This window comes from Dama dama, chromosome 20 (genome assembly GCF_033118175.1).
Source record: "Dama dama isolate Ldn47 chromosome 20, ASM3311817v1, whole genome shotgun sequence".
Classification (NCBI taxonomy): domain Eukaryota; kingdom Metazoa; phylum Chordata; class Mammalia; order Artiodactyla; family Cervidae; genus Dama; species Dama dama.
Window position 1 is genome coordinate 114,125,157 of NC_083700.1, and position 18,648 is coordinate 114,143,804.

Sequence of the window (18,648 nt, forward strand, 5' to 3'; positions counted from 1 at the left end):
TCAGGGCTGTCCCCAGGTTCAGGGACTCAGCAGTGGGAAAGGCCAATTCCTACTTGAACCCCTGAAGATCACAGGAGCTTTGTGGTCCATCGATATTCCTGGCCTTGGAAGGTTTGGTCTCTTCCAACGTGACTCGCCACGTGGTGAGCGGGATCAGGCCTGGGGTGCAGGGTGGGGCGCCCAGGAGCAGAGCCGGCACCCCCACCTCAGGCAGCTGGGCCTGGACTGTCTGCGGGACAGCTGGGCAGCCCCCGGGCAAGCATCTGCTCACGTGGCTCAGGGCCACTCTGCAGAGTGGGACGAGGGGTCGTGGGGCAGAGGCGCACACCTGGCTACACCTCGTGGGCCTCCGGGGGCCAGGCCCCCGAGACAGGGGCTGTGGTGTGGACCCCAGGCTGAGCCCCGTGTCAGCACAGAAGCGAATGGCCCAACTCAAAGGGGAAATTCCCTGCATCCAGAGCTTGAGTCACACCCGCCTCCCTGTCTTGCCACGCTGAAGCCTCACTAAGGAAATGCTGGATCACTTGGTACCTGAAGCAGGCTTGCTCTTTTGTTCTCCACATTCATCAGGGTAATGAATTTTGCTTTTGGCCTTGTTACCATTTTTACAAATTTCCTTGAAGAAAAACAAAAACAAATGAACACATTATTCACCCCAGGAGAGCCTGCAACCTGTGCCCTACAGGCTGAGAAAGAAAATCCCAACTAACCCCAGGAACAGAGAAGCAAGTTCAAAATGAGATCTGAGACCCAAACAAAGCAGATTTTACGATTCTGAAGAATAATAAGAAATAAAGTGAATGTTAGGCTACTCTTTCTTCTTTTTAATCCTAATCCTTCAGTTTGATCTTCAGTTTTATCTGAACGTTAGGTTATACTTTCTTCTTTCTAACCCTAATCCTTCAGTTTGATCTTCACTTTTGTCTGATTGCCTGCTTTAAATAGTTCTCACCCAAACCTGTAGCCACAGCTTGCAGCTGCTCCCACCCTTTCAAGGCTAGAGAGTGAGTCCCAGGTGAGCTGAGTTTAGAGCAGCCAGAAGCAGCTGAGGTCGGACAGGCTTGGCCCCAGCGAGGACTGGTCTCAGAGCACATGGTCACCCGCGTCACAGGTGATGGGCAGAGGGGGACCTCGGGGCACGTACAGCTCTCCTCCGGCGGGGGTCCTCCTGGCCGGCGCTGTCGCTGGAGGATGTCTGGCTCATGAGATGCTCATGGGACCCGTTGCTGCCCAGGCTCCCGTAGCCGCTGGAGCCGCTGTGGGGCACGGGCTGCGGAGACAGTGGCAGGAGGAGTCTGGACAGGTGGGGTGTGGCCCCCCCACCGAATCTCAGAGAGGCCGTAACCTGCTGGCAGGGGACGGGGGGGCGGTCCTCGGGGGGCACCAGGTGGGGCCGGGCTCGGACCCAGGGTTGGGCGGCAGCGGGCTCCCCGCCTCCAGCCATGGGGCCGGGCCTGGATCCCAGTCCCCAGGGAATCCATGGCCACGGGGTTCAGAGACAAAACAAGGTGCCTGACAGCACCCCCAGCCCCTGGGAACCGAGAAGCAGGAAGTCGCTCCCCTGGGGCCCACGTGCTCACAGGGATTCTTCCTGAGGGCTGTGTCCCTAAGGATGGGAGGGGGTTTCTCCAGTCCCCTGGGGCCAGCTTGGCTTCCCAAGTTGGAGGGACACTCTCACCCACCTCCACCCATGAGGACCACACCCTCCAGCCACTTGCCCGGGGGGGCGGGTTGTGGACACCAGCACCAGGGGGCAGGAGATGGGCCTGGGAAGGAGGGTGGGCCCTGGCCTGGGGGCAGCCCCGGGCTGTCTGGGGGGCGGGGGGCAGCACACCCACCTGCAGCAGCAGCCGGTGGATCTGCTCCGTGAGCTCCTGGACGCCAGGCTGAGGGGCCTTTTCCTCCAGGCCCGGCGGAGCAGAGAACACGTCCTCGTTCAGAGGCCCCCTGCGCGGTTTCCATTTGTCTCCATGAGTCGGGCCCCTGCCTCTCCTCCCTGCAGACCTCCCAGGCTGCCACCTGCCCGCTCCTCACTCCCTCCTCCCACTCACTGTCCCCCTGAACGAGGCCCCGCCCACCGGAGGTGGGGGGCAGATCCATGGTGGGAGGTGACCTGGGTCTGGCCCCCCACCAGCTCCCTCACCGCCCCAGGCCCTGGGAGCACTCACACCCTCACTCTGTGTCTCCCAATGATGAAGGAGATCTTCCTGCTCCAGGGGTTGATGAAGCTGGACCAGCTGGTGTCCAGCGTGATGTACTCCCCGTTTCGGGCACGGAAACGGAGCGGGGAGTAGTCGAAGGGCTGCCCCCCGGACTGCACGACTAGGGGAGGGAGAACAGAGTTCAGGATGTGAACAAATGCAGCTGGTGCTTGCAGTAGAAGACACATGGAAATGCACTTGATTTTGGAATCATGTGAAAACTCAGGAGACACCAATACCTCTTCAAAGCCACCTCTTTGAACCTTCTGTTTTGCCTTAGGCTGCACGCGGGGCTGCTTGCAGCAGTGTCCTAGCGGATTTTAGGACACACGCCCCTGCGAGCCTCACTGGTCTTCTCCCAGTGGGATCTCAGTGTCGCCTGTCTGTGGGCTTGTAGGACCGGGGTCATCCACTCCCCTGGCCTGGGCCAACCGCCCTACTCCCCCACGCCCCACCAGCTGACCCTGTCTCCTTTCTTCCTGCCTGCTGGCACAGCCAACAGTCAAAACAGGACACCGAGGACTCAGGCCGTGGGCTACTCTCGACCGACCGACAGTGCCAGGACTCAGGCAGGCGGTGGGGCAGCCCTCGCCCGCAGTCCCCGGGACCAGTCCTGGCGGGTGCTGACCTCGGGAAGACACCCCCAGACTGCACCAGCTTTGTCCGTGCCCCCAGGAAGGACTTCAAGGAGGGGACCTACTCTTCTTGTGGATGGCGAGCATCAGCGGCCTGTCGCTGGGGTGCAGCTGCACGAGGAGCGGGGTCTCGATCAGGTCCTGGGGCAGGTGGCCCAGGAGAGGGACGGCCCTGAAAGGCAAGCAGGACGGGGTCACGGCCGTGCTCAGCACGCCGGCCAGAGCACGGCCTCCAGGAGCGGCAGCTGGCCCGTCATCTCCAGGACGAGGCCGGCTCTGAGTCCCCTAAAGACCAAATCTGGGTACCGGTGCTGACGAGGCAACAGTCAGGCTTTCATTAACTAGCAAACCAAGCATGCTGCATCCTGAGGGTCTGCGACCAGAAGCTGGGTCCTACAGGGCCCTGCCCGTCACAGGCTCAGTGCTGAAACCTGATTTCCTGAAAGAGTCCATCATGATGACGTTTTTGTTTTCTTCTTCTAAGATCTTTTCCTTTTAGTGTGTCCTAAGTTTGGCCAGAAGGAAATGGCAACCCACTCCAGTGTTCTTGCCTGGAGAATCCCAGGGATGGCGGAGCCTGGTGGGCTGCTGTCTATGGGGTCGCACAGAGTCAGACACGACCGAAGTGACTTAGCAATAGCAAGTTTGGCCAGACGTGGCTTGACACGGACTTTCTAAAGCAAGTTTGCCTGGACCAGGGCAGCCCTGCCCGTGGGCATCTCCCCAGCTCCAGGCATCCTCCTGCCCTACCTGTGGCCACTGCGTCTGGTCCCCAGGAGCCGCCATCGCCGGCTGGGCCCCTGCCCTGTGCCCATCAGGTCTTCCCTGGGTGCAGCTGTCTTGCTTTCTGGGCAATGTTTTACACCGAACTTCTGCAGTCCCCCTCCTGCCTCTGTGCGTCCCGTCCCCTCTGTGAGTCCAGCACCCTCTGGTGGCTCAGGTCCTGTTGCGAGCGGCATCTCAGTCTCCCTTCTCAGGCCGGTCCCCTTTCATCCCAGCAGCTGCTTCTCAAGCTGACTTCTGCTCACATGGAGCAGCTTGTTCTTCCCTTAGAGCAAAGCCTCCCTGTTCTGTGTGGGGAGAACTTCCTCGTGGGAGTTCTTTAATTTCCTCCTCCTTGCCTGGGGCACGTTCTGGGCCTGGTATTCTCCTTTGGACAGGATGTACAGCACATCCTGGTCGAGGCCTGTCCAGTGGGGAGGAGGAGGGGAAGGGGAGGAGGAGGGGGAAGGAGCCCTGGCCAGCCTGGGCTCCATGGGCTGGACTGTCCGCAGGGCTTTGCTGAGCCAGGCTCTGCAGCCTCTTGGCCCACAGTGACCAGCTCACCAGGCCTCCTGCACACAAATGAGTAAACACCTGGGGCGGCTGCAGACAGGAATGCTTAGGCTTTTGGAGGAATAGAAACTATTCTGGGATTGCTTCACAAATGCAGCTCCCAGGCCCCAACCTCCAGGATCCTGTCCCCCAGGGAGGCGGGGCCTGGAACCTGCTCCTGGAAGCTGCAGGTGGCTGGTTGTGCACAGCTGAGCAGCCTGGGGCTGGGGAGGCTGATGGGCATGGCTGCCAGAGAGCAGAACTTCCCAGCAGGCCGCCTGCAGCCAGGGGCGGGGGCACCTGGTGTCCCTGGGCCTGGGGCAGGCGGTGGGGGGCCTAACCCTGCACAGACACCCTGCAGAAAGCCCAGCAAGCTCCCTGTGGGTCTCCCCAGGAGACTTCTCCCCAGCCCTGCTGGCAGCAGCAGCAGCATCCTGTATGTCTTCGTGCATGTGCCTAGGAGCTGAGGAAGCCACATGGGGACCCTGAGTCACGCCAGTGAACCCAGAGCCCTCAGAACGGTCAGTGCTCCTGAGCCCAGCAGGGCCACGGGCACCGACTACAGCACCCTGCACCGAGGACCCAGGCGGGGAGCGCGGGAGGGCTCTGGGCAGAGGTACGGTGGTGGCCGCTCCCCGCAGCGGCCCGTGGCAGGCAGGCTGGGGACGCACCTCTGCTGGGGCCCTGCCAGGGTGCCTTCAGCTTCAGTCCTAGCACCGTCCAGGCGTGTGGTCCCTGGCCACACCAGCCTTGACCTGTGCGCCCAACTTTTGAACAAGGTTTAAACAAGGGTATGTAGACAAGCTCAACTTGAATGATGACCAGCTCCCCAGCATGCCTCATCTACGTAGCGTCCATACCTTAGGAGGTTTTAGTGTGATTCCATAATTATTTCATTGTCTACGTATAGCTGAGTGTTTTCATTGATTATTACGTATAACATGCAGCCTGAGCTTAACTAAATAGCTTCAACATCAAAATCATGAAAGTTCATTCAGCTTTATTTGGTTATTAAGTAATTACCAAGACAGTGATGAGACACGAACTGTCTGGGGCGGGGAAGCTGCTGCTGTGAAGGGTACAGCACTGACTCCAAGAGCAGCGGGAGGGGGAGGTGAGCATGGGGGGGCTGCTGCCTGGCTTACCTTTGGTCCACATCCTGGAATAGACAGTTTGGCGAATGTGTGGTCGTAAAAATTCTCTTTTCAGGAGGGATTCTAGGGGCTGAAAGAAAAGAATTTTGCACAGACTTTTGACTTGAATGTAGTTATATTAGAACATAATTTGTGGTGGGGAAGGGGAGGGCACCCACGGTCCAGCCACGCCTGGACCCAGCGAGAGATGCAGGGCCTAGTGCCTCTGGCCGACAGGGGAGGGGGTGTGGACGGGCTACAGTGACACAGGTGGGTGCCGACCGATCTGGAGGGAGAGGAGACTGCCTGGGGCTGGGAGAGGCGGGGGGCCGGGAGCCCGCCTTACAGACGCGGCTCTGAGCCGCGGACGGAAGCCGGGGCGCAGGCTGGCCCGCATTACCTTCATAGCCCGAGTGCACTCTCTCCGCCAGCAGCACGCAGCTCAGCTGGCTCTCCGCGCCCTGCCGCTCGCGCACCTGGGCCAGGTAGGGCGTCACGCGGAACGGGTGGTAGTGGACCTCGCTCTCGTGGTTTTTGCCGACACTGCAGAGGAGGGTGGGAGGAGAGGCCGGGGATTAGGGCAGAAGGACCCGTCCTCTGTTGCTGGTTACCTCTCCCCCAGCAGCGCTGCTGTGTCTCAGCATCCTCTACTTATTGCACAGATGTCCACGGAGCCGAGCCAGGCCGCTCACTGGGCCCCTCACCCAGGCCAAGTCGGGCACACTCCCTCGGTCTCTGATCTGTGCCTCCAGCCTGCAAGAGGGCCTGCGACCCACCACCCTGCTCCTCTGTCCTTGCCCTCAGACGCCCAGGGACAGCAAGGGGACCATCAGACAGTCACTGGCCTGAGCAATGGGAGTGCTTCAGGGGCCCTTCTCTGGGGCAGTTTGCATTTTAATTGGGGGAAGGGCTGCTGCTCCAGTGCAGGGGGTCCTGGCCCCAACTCCTGAGGGTACGCGACTCTGCTGGGGCCACTCCTGACACTACAGACGGATGTTCAACGGGTCCCTTGATTTGGGGCCACAGACCTATGGGCTCTCCCTGAGAAAATACACTTAGACTAAGGGTTTCATGAGCTTCTGGGGTCCTCACAGAACCTGAGGGGAAAGCTGTGGGCTCTCCCTGAGAAAACACACTCAGACCAAAGGCTACACGAGCTTCTGGGGTCCTCACAGAACCTGGGGTTCATGCCTTTCCAGGGCGGGGGGAAGCTGGCCAGTTTCCCAGGTGACGGACTGTAAGTCTGGGCTGCCCAGGCTGACGTTCTTCATGAGGAGCAGCTCAGTCACCGCACTGTTGACCCATCTCTCCTAACTCTCCGAGCACATTTAAAAAGAGGCTCGGGACTTCCCTGGCAGGCCAGTGATGAGGACTTACTGCTTGCACTGCCAGAGCCCTGGTCCGATCCCTGGGCGGGGAACTAAGGCCGCACAAGCTGAGCAGCATGGCCAACAAGTGAAACAAGACAGAGCGGCTTGGCCTGTGGAAGCGTGTCTTCAGGCGGACTTTTCAGGACCAGGCGTGCAGTGCGGCAGAGGTGCCCCTGCTGAGCCTCCGCCCCAGAGAACGGGGCCTGGGCGGGCGGCGGGGCGAGGGCACTCCCGCTTCTTCCCCACCTTCAGGAGCTGGGCTCACCTGATACGGCAGAAGAAAGACTTCTCCTCCATGCATTCTTGAGTAAAAGAGTCTGAAAGAGAAAGTCCCAGTCACTCCGCCCGTCACACGGCTGACCCCGGAAGGTGCTTTTATTGCCCACAGACGAGGCAGGAGCAGGAGAATCGAGAGTCAGGGTGTGAAGCCGGTTTACCTGCCACGGAGAGGAGCCCTCGGGGTACAGACCTCTGACTTCAGTCCTGACCGAGGTGAGGTCTAGTTCACAAGGGAGCACTCACCAAACCACGCCGTGCTAACAGCACTGCCCCAAACACACCAGCTAGTGACAGATTTAACCTTGGGACGTGTACTCACTGGTGGGCAGAGTGTTTGCATGTAAACACCCAAGTATCTCAACCCAAACATTTCTGGGGGGATTGCTGTTCTTCAGTTGCTAAGTCCTATCTGACTCTTTGCGACCCCACGGACTGCAGCACGCCAGGCCTCCCTGTCCATCACCATTTCCGGGAGCTTGCTCAAACTCACATCCATTGAGTCAGTGATGCCATCTAACCATCTCATCCTCTGTCATCTCCTTCTCCTCCCACCTTCAATCTTTCCCAGCATCAGGGTCTTTTCTAATGAGTCGGCTCTTCGCATCAGGTGGCCAAAGTACTGGAGCTTCAGCTTTAGCATCAGTCCTTCCAATGAATATTCAGGACTGATTTCCTTTAGGATTGACTGGTTTAATCTCCACGCAGTCCAAGGGACTCTCAAGCGTCTTCTCAGGTATTACAAAAACATCAGTTCTTCGGCGCTCAGCTTTCCTTATGGGTCCAACTCTCATATCTGTGCCTGATTACTGGAAAACCATAGCTTTGACTATAGGGACCTGTGTTGGCGAACTGACAACTCTGCTTTTTATTACACTGTCTAGGTTTGTCACAGCTTTTCCTCCAAGGAGCAAGTGTCTTTTGATTTCATGACTGCTGTCACCATCTGCAGTGATATTGGAGCTCAGGAAAATAAGTCTGTCCTTGTTTCCATTGTTTCCCATCTATTTGTCATGAAGGGATGGGACCAGATGCCATGATCTTAGTTTTCTGAATGTTGAGTTTTAAGCCAGGCTTTTCACTCTCCTCTTTCACCTTCATCAAGAGGCTCTTTAGTCCCTCTTCACTTTCTGCCATAAGGGTGGTGGCATCTACATATCTGAGGTTATTGATATTTCTCCCAACAATCTTGATTCCAGCTTGAGCTTCAACCAGCCCGGCATTTCACATGATGTACTCTCCATAGAAGTTAATAAGCAGGTTGACAACATACAGCCTTGATGTACTCCTTTCCCAATTTGGAACCACTCCATTATTCCATGTCTAGTTCTGTCACTTCTTGACCTGCATACACATTTCTCACGAGGCAGGTAAGGTGGTCTGCAATTCCCATCTCTTGAAGAATTTTCCACAGTTTGTCGTGATCCACATAGTCAAAGGCTTTAGTGTAGTCAATAAAGCAGATGTTCCAGAGAGTTCTGGAACTCTCGTGCTTTTTCTATGATCCAAAAGATGCTGGCAATTTGATCTCTGCTTCCTCTGCCTTTTCTAAATCCAGCTTGAATATCTAGAAGTTACTGGTTCACATACTTTTGAAGCCTCGCTTGAAGGATTTTGAACATTACCTTGCTAGTATGTGAAATGAGTGCAACTGTGCGGTAGTCTGAGCATTCTGTGGCACTGCCTTTCTCAGGGATTGGAATGAAAACTGACCTTTTCCAGTCCTGTGGCCACTGCTGTGTTTTCTAAATTTGCTAGCATATTGAGTGCAGCACTTTCACAGCATCATCTTGTAGGATTTGAAAAATCTCTGCTGCAATTCCATCACCTCCATTAACTTTGTTCATAGTGATGTTTTCTAAGGCCCACTTGACTTCACACTCCAGAATGTCCGGCTCTAGGTGAATGATCACACCATCATGGTTATCCGCATCATTGAGACCGTTTTTGTACAGTTCTGTGTATTCCTGCCGCCTCTTCTTAATATTCTTTGGTTCTGTTAGGTCCATACCATTTCTGTCCTTTATTGTGCTCATCTTTGCATGAAATGTTCCCTTGGTATCTCTCATTTTCTTGAAGAGGTCTCTAGTCTTTCCCATTCTATTGTTTTGTAATAGAAGCAACTCAGGGCATTTCACAGCTTACATCAATCCTTACTTTAAAATTTAAATGTCTAGCAAAAATATGAGTTCAACCCGATGATCTCATTAGAGATGAAAGAACAGTGTTTTCATAATAAACACAATTTAAGAAAAGAAATCTTAATTTGGTCGTTCTCATAAAGCTTCCTCTACTCAAAACAAAGAAACCAACGACAACAACAACAAAACGCAAGGAAAAGTAGACAATTACTGGTTAGGAAAAATGATATAAAATTACTGGCCTGGAAAGGCCTTATTTTCTATTCATATAAAGATTCAGCCCCAAGCATCCCAGGGGGACGGTGCCAGCCCGTTCACGCTGTGAGCCCACACGCAGAGCTCCCTCCCTCCTTGCAGTGACCCAGAGCTGAGCAGTCCTCCTAACACTGGCCACAGTCTTGAGTGATCTGGCTGCACAGTTCCTGGGCTGGGGCTTCAGGAGAAAGCAGACAGCTCGACCCCTGAAATGTGATGCGAGCGTCCCCTCGTTATGAGTCAACCTTGGAGCAAACTGTGCTCTGGCCCAGGTTGTCTGGGCTCATGTAGGAACAGCTGCTGAACTGGGGTTCTGACAGTGACGGTACGGCCTTGCTGCCCGGAAGCAGGGGAGGGGAGCACCACGGCATGGAGGGACCTGAGGCCCAGGCGGAGGTGGACGTGGGTGGAGAAGCATCTTGATGAGAGCAGAGACCTCATCCAGGAGTCAAGGACAGGAGTCAGTTTTGGGGGACGCAGCCAGGGCTGGCTCTTGGTCGAGATCATGACCGAGGTCCAGCTTGTCTGGAGCACTCCTGGTCCCGTCCATTTCCTGCTTGTTTCTCCTGACTCCCTGGGGCTTCTCCTCTTCAGGTCCATGTCAGCTTCGAGAACTCAGAGCCCAAAGAGGGGCTAATGACCGTCCAGGCGCAGATGGACAGACACTGCAGGACAAGCACACGTGACACTTGGCCATGAGAGCCCATGGCCAGGAGCAGAGTAGGGCGGGCTGGGAGCCCCGGGGCCTGGGCACGCAGCCGCCGTGGTGCAGACTGGAGCCCACGGAGCCCGGAACACCCAGCTGGGTCTGAGCGGGAGGACGGCGTGGTCTGTGTTCACGAAGCAGCCTCGTGGAGGTGCTGAGCTTCCCCTCTGCGCTGACATCACCACACCTCCTGCAGGAAGCCTTCCAGATGTGTCTCTGTCCTTCCCCCCCTCCCTGTAGCCTCGCCTCCAGACTTCAGCTTCCATCACCTTCCTTTCCAAAACACCTGACATCCCTTAAAGTCTTCTGAAGCCGTTTTCCCTTTCTGAAATCTACAAGGACTTTTTCCCTAAATTATTCTGAGCAGACAACCTTTAATCTTTCACCTGGGACAGACACTCCGGTCCCTTTGGGAGGGCACACTGGGGGACTGCAGTGGAGTCCAGTGGAGGGAAGGCGGGCAGTGGCCCCACATCAGGGGTCACCCTGCCCGGCCCCCACCCTGCTGGGCCGAGTCCTCCTCCCATGCTGCCCAGGGAGAAGGGCCCTCACCTGCTTGGCGGCGGTCGCTCCAGGGCGGCAGCTTGTACGGCGTGGTGGAGCTGTGGAACACGCTCACGTCATGGGGCGCCAAGAACTCCACAAACTTGGCGTCGTAGAAGGTGTCCCTCTTACAGCGAAAGATGGAGGCCACTTGATCAGAGATGTACAGGATCTTCCCGGTCACCAGGGACACAGCGGCCGCAAACATATCCTGGGACGCGGAGAACGTGGCTTTGGTGAAGCCAGGCAGGAGAGGACTGGACAGGTCACCCCCCGGAGTTGGGGTCCCTCCAGAATCAGGCCGAGGGACGGGCAGGGAGCAGGACAAGTGAAGGGTCGGGGAGGCCTCTGGACCCCTCTCCCCGGCCCGGACCACAGTGGCTGGACTTCTTCTCTCACATATACAGAGTCCCAGTGGGATACTGTTTGGAAAAACCCATGGGGTTCCACTGCCGAGCAGAACCCCGTCTGTGGGAATCCTCTGCAGCCGTCGCCCGCCCTGTCTTTGGGCATGGCACTGCTGGCGGCCCACCCAGGTGAACCGGGAGGTGGCAGGGGCCTCACCCCCGCTCCCCCCGACTGTCAGCCACAACCCTTTGCAGCGCATGTCTCTCCCGGGCTCAGGGGCTGCCTGGGGGACTACGTGGCGCCCCGGCCCAAACTCAGGCTCTCCTGGCCAGCTGGCCCTCTGAGCTCAGGGCTGGGGTTCCCCAGGGGATAAGGGGCTCCCCGGGGTTAAGCTGCAGCGGGGGCACTGGGGGAGTGACCTCGGAGAGTCAGGAGTCCCTTCCTTCTCCAGGCCAGCCCTGCTGTGCTTCTGGAACCTGTGGGCCCCCACCTGCCCTTAAGTCTGCTCTCCTGACTGAGAACTGGGAGTGACTCACCCCCCTTCCCCGACCTCAGGGTGGGCCCCACCTATGGGCTACTTGTGTCCTTCCCCTTCCCCCATCACGTGGGGCCCCCCATTTTGGGGGCTCACTCCCACACCCTCAGGTGTGGGGTGGAGTCGGCTGGGCTGCGAGGGGTCGGCCTCAAAGAGCAGCACCGGCTGGCACATGGCCGCTGCTTCTGAATCCCTGACTTATGCTCTTTTTTTTTTAAAGTAAGGAACCCATTTCCTGAAACTCGCGGCCCTGCTGCTATGAAGCCAGGGCTCGGCCGGCTCCCCCAGGGAGACTTGGCCAGCGGAGGTGAGCTTTCTGGGCTTGGATCAGGCGCTCACCACATTCTTCACGATGAACTCGGAGGTGACGCCCTCAATTTCGTGCGCGGTGTAGGAGGGCACGTGGGTGCTGCAAGGGTGGTTCTCGCTGGACATCAGCAGCTGGTAGTACTCCTCGTTGGCTGCGGAGAGACCACGGGGAGGGCTGAGCGCGGTGCCTAACTCATGCCTGAGGGCTCTGCCCTTCTCGTGAGAAACTGGGCAGAGAACACAAAGAGTAAAGGCTGAACAAACAGAAATCCAGGTTTTTTTCCCCTGAAAAATCAGAAGGCCTTTGATCACCGAATCTTTTAAATCATTCTCAGGAACTTCTCAGAAACATGACCACACAGTCCACCTGAGCTTGTGTCCCCCACAGGCCTGTCTTCGTGATGCTATCACACACCGCTGTTTCCAGGCAGGACAATGTGACAGCCCCCTGTTCCCACCCCCCCGGCGACCGGACGCTCCCATCTGGACAGACTCGACTCTTAGAAACACAACTGGCATGGAAATAACCCAGGGAACAAAGTATTCACAAGAGAACCGAAGATGCTGACCACTCATCCTGGGACCCGTACAGGCTGACAAAGCCACTCTGCCAGAGGGGCCCCAGGTGAGCGGAGCCCAGGCTGACCAACTTCTGCAGCTAAACCACCTAGAGGTGACCCCAGGCGCGGCGTCCTGGGCCTGGACTCCATGGGGTGGGCTTCAGGCGGAACAGTGGCTAGGAACGCTGGCGGCTCTTACGGGTCACGCTTTCCTTACCTGCTTGGAAACAGGGGCACCTGTGGTTACCTGAGACCCAGGGCAGGGGCACCGGCTCGGTGGAAGGCCAGGTCACAGAGCTGCTGAAGGAAGACTAAGCTCACTGGGAGCTATTTATAGGATGTGGAATTTACTGAAACGTAAGGCATCTGAGCTTGTGGACACAAGCGTGCTGGAGCCTGCAGTGTTTGCAGTAAATTCCCACACCGCCTCTGTGGAGAGTCCAGCACGTGCCAGCTCAGGTAAAGGCCTCAGCCGATTTTGCTGTGTGCATGCTCAGTCACTTCAGTCGTGTCCAGATTCTTTGTGACCCTGAGGATTATAGCACGCCAGGCTCCTCTGTTCATGGGATTCTCCAGGCAAGAATACTGGAGGGGGGTGCCATGCCCTCCCAGGACCCAGGAATCGACCTCGCATCTCCTGCATTGCAAGTGGATTGTTTACTGCTGAGCCACCAGGGAAACCCTTCGCTGCTGCTGACGGTTCTGAAAGCTCTGCCGTGTTCTTCCATCTAATGATAAAATCCGAACAGACCCACAGAGGGAAGTGGCATGTGGATCACGCAGGCTGTTACTGTCTGGGATGGAAAGGGGCACGGGGCCTGCCCGCCCGCTTTCCTGGCAGAAAGACCACCACAGGAGAAACTCAACACGCTTAGAAAAATGAGGCAATACCCTCTTTGTATCTCCTCACATGACTTTTTAAAGGTAAGCCCTCAGCGGCAGGCTGGGTTGGGTGTGGGAGGTGCTCACAGCCTCAGCCCACACGCACATCAGAACTCTCTGGCCAGAGCCAGGAAGGCGCTGGACACTCCGGAACGTGACAGGACCCCAGCCCAGGGTACAAAAGCTCCATGTTGCATTAATAAACAGGTTTCTTTATTGGCTGGTTTTCTACCTGATTTTTTTTTTCTTTCCTCTAAAAGTCACGTATAATAGAAAACTTCTGATGAACCGAGGTTTTCAACGAACTGCTATTTCATCAGACTTCCGTGATTTCCTTCTGCTATTTCAGGACTGAATTTCAGAAAATCAATCCAGTCTAAGCTCTGATCTGGGGAGATCTGAGACTTACTGCTACAGGTTGGAAGAAACACCTACCTTTCACCTGCTTCACGCTCCTCAGGGCATACTTGAGGGTCGCCAAGGTGCTGGCCTTCCCCTTGGCCTTCCTGTCCGCGGGGAGGTGGACTTTCAGCTCCTTCAGTGTTTTGATGAGCTCTTTGTGGGCATCGGCTTTGGTGGACTGCTGGCTGCTGCGGAGTTGAAGAAGGACATGAGCACCCTGAGTGCTGCCTTCACCGTGCCTCTGGCCCAGCTTCCCCGCTGGGGCGCGAGGACCCTGCAGTCTGCGTGTTCTTGGTGGGCATGCAGGCTGCAGGGGCGCCCTGCCAGCTGTGAAACCAGCACTGTCTGCAGACACTCCTGTGTGCTCGCAGGGAGAGGGGCCGTCCTGGGAGCAGCAGTGCTCTAACCAGGTGAACGCTGGACGGCATCCTTCCTGCTGGCTCTTCTCTACCAGCAAGGCCTAGTGGTCCACCCACCGCCCGACCAGCCCACCCCACTGCTGAGCTGTCCTCCTTCTGGTCTCAGACAGAGAAGGAGTGAGTGAGGGAGACCCCAGGGTACAGAACGGTGGCGTCCTGGGACAAGGATGTGAACAGTGAGAAGAGAGGAGAGGAGAGGAGACGCAGTTTACAAGGAGGATCTTCAAATCCAAGGAAACAGAGACAGAGGAGACAGGCTGTTTAGACAGAGGATCCAGAGAGTGATGGGACTGGGCCTCGGGGGTGATGGCATAGCGCTCCCAGGCTTGGGACTAAGGTCTGAATTTTGCCCCAGTGGTGATGGGAAATCATCTGTCAATATGAAATTAAGGACATGTTTGTCACAAACACCTAAAAAAGAGGTCAGGAATGTTCCAGGTACGTGTCTGAGGTGCAGATAAGGCCTGCCAAGTCAGACCCAGAGGAGCTGCAGGCCTGGGGCACAGTCAGGGGCTTGGAGTACACCGAGGGGTCAGTCGTCTGAAAGGAGGAGGCTGGATTCACAGAGGGGATCGCTGCTCAGACTGACGGGCTCCAAGAGAAGCTCAAAAACAGTCACTTCACCCCCAAAACCTCGTCTCACGACAAGCCTTTCGACCTCTCTGAAGGCTCTGAATGGAGGGAGTGGTAACTGGCCTTACCTGCAGCCGCTGGTGGACAGGTGGTGTTCAGACTTCGCCATCATCAGGCCAAAGGTTTCTGGACTAAAAGAACAAAAATAAATGGAAAACTCAGAGGAGCGTGTCCATCTCCGTCCTCCCCATCCACCCAGGGATGACAGGCTGGACCACACCGCCCAAGTCAATTAGGAACAACACGAGGTTAAGAGAAAACGAACGGAAAACCTCTGGATATCAGATAAGGAAGTGCTGGGCGATACAAACCCTAGGCTAGAGTAGCAAGTTCATGGTCTGTAAACCACTCAGCATCATGCAGGGTTACCTGACTCTTCTGCCTCCCGAGATCTTGTCGGGTAGATTATGCATCTACCACAATCCTACACCCATGTCACCGTTATAAGGAAGGGCAGACCTCAGGAGAATTTAGTTGTTCTGCGTTAATAAGACGGAGGATGAGATGGTTGGATGGCATCACTGACTCAATGGACATGGGTTTGAGCAAGCCCCAGGAGCTGGTGATGGACAGGGAGGCCTGGTGTGCTGCAGTCCATGGGGTCGCAAAGAGTTGCACACAGCTGAGCAACTGAACTAAACTGAACTGAGTTAATAATATTTTCAAAAGTCTTGAGACACTTGGTCATCATGACTTAAAGACTGCAAAAGCACTCCCATTACCACCGAGTGAGACTCTGAGAAAACAAGCCACACCCACCCCTGGGCCCGCGGCCCCACCAGCAGCCCCAGCTCCCGGCCACTGTCGTCACAGTCGCTGCCCTGCGAGTCCCGCCCCGTCGAGCCGTTCTCATTGGTCTCGTTCCCACTCGAGCCACTGCCCATGTCCATGTCCTCCTGGAGGGCGGCTTGGCTGGTCTGGGGCTCCGCGGGCTCCTCGGAGGGATTGCTGGGGCTGGGCGTGTAGTCAGCACATCCGTTCATGCTGGCTCCGGAGCAGAGCTGGCAGAGCAGAGACTGTAGTCAGGCACGCGAGGGCAGGCAGCCCGCCAGGAGGGACACCCTGTCGGAAGCCTCCTCCAGGTTCGCTGGAGGACGCGGGGTCAGCGGTGTGGCTCCTGTGCCCTGGGCCCCCAACTGCCCTGAACTGTGAGGGCGGCCACAGCCCCGGACACCCCCTTGCTGATGGCCCTCCCGGGGATGGGGGTGCAGTGGAGCTCAGAAATCTCAGCCATCACACGTTAGGGGAGACCCAGAGCCAGGCTGCGGGCGGAAAGGCTTCAGGGGAAAATGAGGCTGGGGGTGGTGGTGGTGGGAGCCCTCACGGTGGTGGGGGGCGTCCATAAGAGGCCAGCGTGGGGCCCACACCTTGCGGGGTCCATGCAGAGCCACGGATGCGTCAGAAGCAGCAGACTCTGGGAACTGCGTTTGTTTATTTGGACAGCAAGTTTTGCTTCGGGGCTCTGGGGGGGTAGGTGGGAGGAGAGGGGCTGGAGAGAGAGACTGACCGGTTGTAGGCTGGGGTGAGTACAGACAGCGAGGACCCAGGGCAGGAAGGCTGCATGGGAAGCCTAAGGACGGGGGACCAAGAGGTCACGGGGTGAAAGCAGGACCCCGAGGGTGCCTCCCCAGGGTCCCGGCAGGACACAGACCCTCCTGCAGACCCGTAGAGAGCTGGATGGAGGCCCGGCACGAGAGGATGTGGTCAGGGTTAAGGAAACTGCAAACGATGCGCAGCTCTGGGGCGACCAAGTGTGTGTGTGTGTGAGGGGCTGTCCTCCCCGCTGGGCCTGGAGGGGCCAGCGGGGCCACTGAAGCAGGGGCACCAGGCAGCCTGCAGCCTGGGGGTCAGGGCATAAACCCAGGCTCCACTCTCCTCCTGACCTTGGAGGTCAGGAAGCCAGAAGGCGGGGGGACACACAGACGTGGGCCCCAGAGACCAGCCTTGGCCCCAAGCAGTGGCAGGAGAGCTGGAGGGCCCGGGCAGCGGTGCCGTTGCGGGGGGGGTGTCCCCGGAGGGCAGAATGTGCCCCCTCAGCTTTCCCGTGCTCGGGAGCCTGGACTAGAGGCCACAGGGAGAGGACTCTGGCGGATGGTGGCTCTGCAGACAGTGTGGGGGGCGTAGCACGCGCTGGCTCGGGTAACCCCCTTGGTTACTGTCCACAGTGCACCAGGATCCCGTTGCAGGGAAAACAGGCAGTGACTTGCCCAGGGCCACACACACAGCAAGAGACAGCGCTGGATTCAGGGCCCCCTCCTCCCCAAGGATGGGGCCCACGCAGAATCCAACCACAGCACTCTTTGTAAAACAAAAACAGCAGGTCTGATCAGACCCTGTCTGGTTCCCGAACCAATCAGCAGAAAGGAGCCAACGTGCGGCTTTGGAAAAGAAGTGCAATGAAGACCACAGAAATACAACCTCCAGGGCACAAGGAAGCAAGGAAGCTTAGGACAGCGCCGGTTCTGTATCACAGACAAAATCAAGAAATGATGGATTCGATGAAACATGTAACAACAGATGAGCTAAAGCTGCAACCTGCGGTGAAAGGGTCACACTAGAACAGAGAATCAGAAAGATAAAGTTTTGACTCAGCAGTGGGAAGGATGAGAGTGAGAAACGTTCTAAACATGCCCAGGGAAAGGGCTGATGTTAAAGTCACCTTTTTTTACCTGCAGATAACAGCTGTTTCTGCAGAAGACACCATAACGATGAGACAGAAACTACAGAGAGAGACACGTGGAAGGAAACCATCCTGAAGACAGATCTGTATGTGCCTGGCTCCCTGAGCACCCAGCAAAATCACGTGAGGAGTCGAGCCCAGCTGCGCCTTGATGAAACGATGTTTTCAAGGAAAAAGAAAATTCTACCCATGGAAAAAGCAAACAGTTTCCTGCGAAGGACGCTAAGTCACGCTAGTCTTGGACCTCTCTGCTGTAATATCAGATCTTCAGAAGAGAAAGTTTACATGCCGAGAGGAGACACCAGGGCCACAGAGGAAGACTGTTAGAGCGTCTCACTGTAGTTTTAGATGGCTGCTGTTTACTGGCCCCGAATCACGAGAACCTCAATCGCCAGCTCTCTGCTGCGAAAGTCAGGAACAAATAAGCACGTCTACCGCTCGGTCTTCAACATTCAGGGAAGTTCTAGCTAACGTGATAAAGAACGAAAGGTGCTAACATCTGGGGAGAGACTGAAGACTAAGAACAGGCTGTTTCCACACAGAGAAGCACCAGGCAAGAGCTACTGGCCTGGGAAGACGCTCAGCCTCGTGAGACACGAGGAAACACGCCAAGGACGAGGCTCCCAAGGGGCGGCAAGGCCGGCAGCATCCTGGACTGGCCAATGGGGGGCTCCTGCGTAGGACCAACATCTTCCTGGAGCAGGGGCTCTGGGCACGTCCAGCTGTGCTGACAGCCTGGCCCCTCCTCACACCTGGGAAGCTGCTCCATCCACACACAGAGGTGTGAGTGTGGGGTATGTAGGAAGAAAGACCCGGAAAGGACCACTGGCAAGGAAGCCACTGGCATCCTATCCACTCGGCCCACCTGACAGGCCCAGCCTCAGCTGGCCCTGCTGCGGTCCATGCAGGGCAGCTGAGCTCCTCTCTGCCCGGGGCGTGGAGCATGGCCCTGCTCTGCATGGGGGTCGCCAGCGCGGCAGGACCTCGGCTGCCTCCCGGGACCTCCCTGCAGTCACCCGCCCTCCTCCGCCCCGGGCCAGGCTGGGCTCCCACCTCGGGGGCCTGGCGCCTGCTGTAGCACTCGGCCGGCAGCTGGCCCGATGGCCCGCACCAGCAGCTCCGCCTTCTCCCGGCCCCTTCGGCTCAGCGTCCCCTGCCTGGCCTGTCCCCCCAAGGTCACCGAGATCGCCAGGGCGTAGGAGCTTCGCGTCCCTCCCAGCTGTAGCCCAGGGCCTGGCACACGGTGTGGGGATACGGTGTCCCCCAGTAAAAAGACGGAAGCCAGGCGCGCTGCTGTGGGAAGACC

The 18,648-nt window shown here is 57.3% G+C and overlaps 1 protein-coding gene across 1 annotated transcript in view; it reads right to left on the bottom strand.

The window, feature by feature from the left end:
• Window positions 1–16,206, bottom strand: part of PER2 (period circadian regulator 2) — a 30,476-nt gene extending 14,270 nt beyond the window's left edge. The window contains exons 1-14 of the mRNA XM_061122615.1: window positions 16,170–16,206; window positions 15,422–15,749; window positions 14,731–14,793; window positions 13,644–13,798; window positions 11,797–11,918; window positions 10,584–10,785; window positions 6,919–6,970; window positions 5,684–5,826; window positions 5,296–5,374; window positions 2,902–3,008; window positions 2,169–2,322; window positions 1,839–1,947; window positions 1,145–1,270; window positions 532–616 (exon numbers count right to left, since the gene is read on the bottom strand). Coding sequence (XP_060978598.1) covers window positions 532–616; window positions 1,145–1,270; window positions 1,839–1,947; window positions 2,169–2,322; window positions 2,902–3,008; window positions 5,296–5,374; window positions 5,684–5,826; window positions 6,919–6,970; window positions 10,584–10,785; window positions 11,797–11,918; window positions 13,644–13,798; window positions 14,731–14,793; window positions 15,422–15,645 — 1,621 coding nt within the window. The 5' untranslated portion in view covers window positions 15,646–15,749; window positions 16,170–16,206. The remainder of the gene's footprint in view (window positions 1–531; window positions 617–1,144; window positions 1,271–1,838; window positions 1,948–2,168; window positions 2,323–2,901; window positions 3,009–5,295; window positions 5,375–5,683; window positions 5,827–6,918; window positions 6,971–10,583; window positions 10,786–11,796; window positions 11,919–13,643; window positions 13,799–14,730; window positions 14,794–15,421; window positions 15,750–16,169) is intronic.
• Between the last annotated feature and the right edge of the window lie 2,442 nt (window positions 16,207–18,648).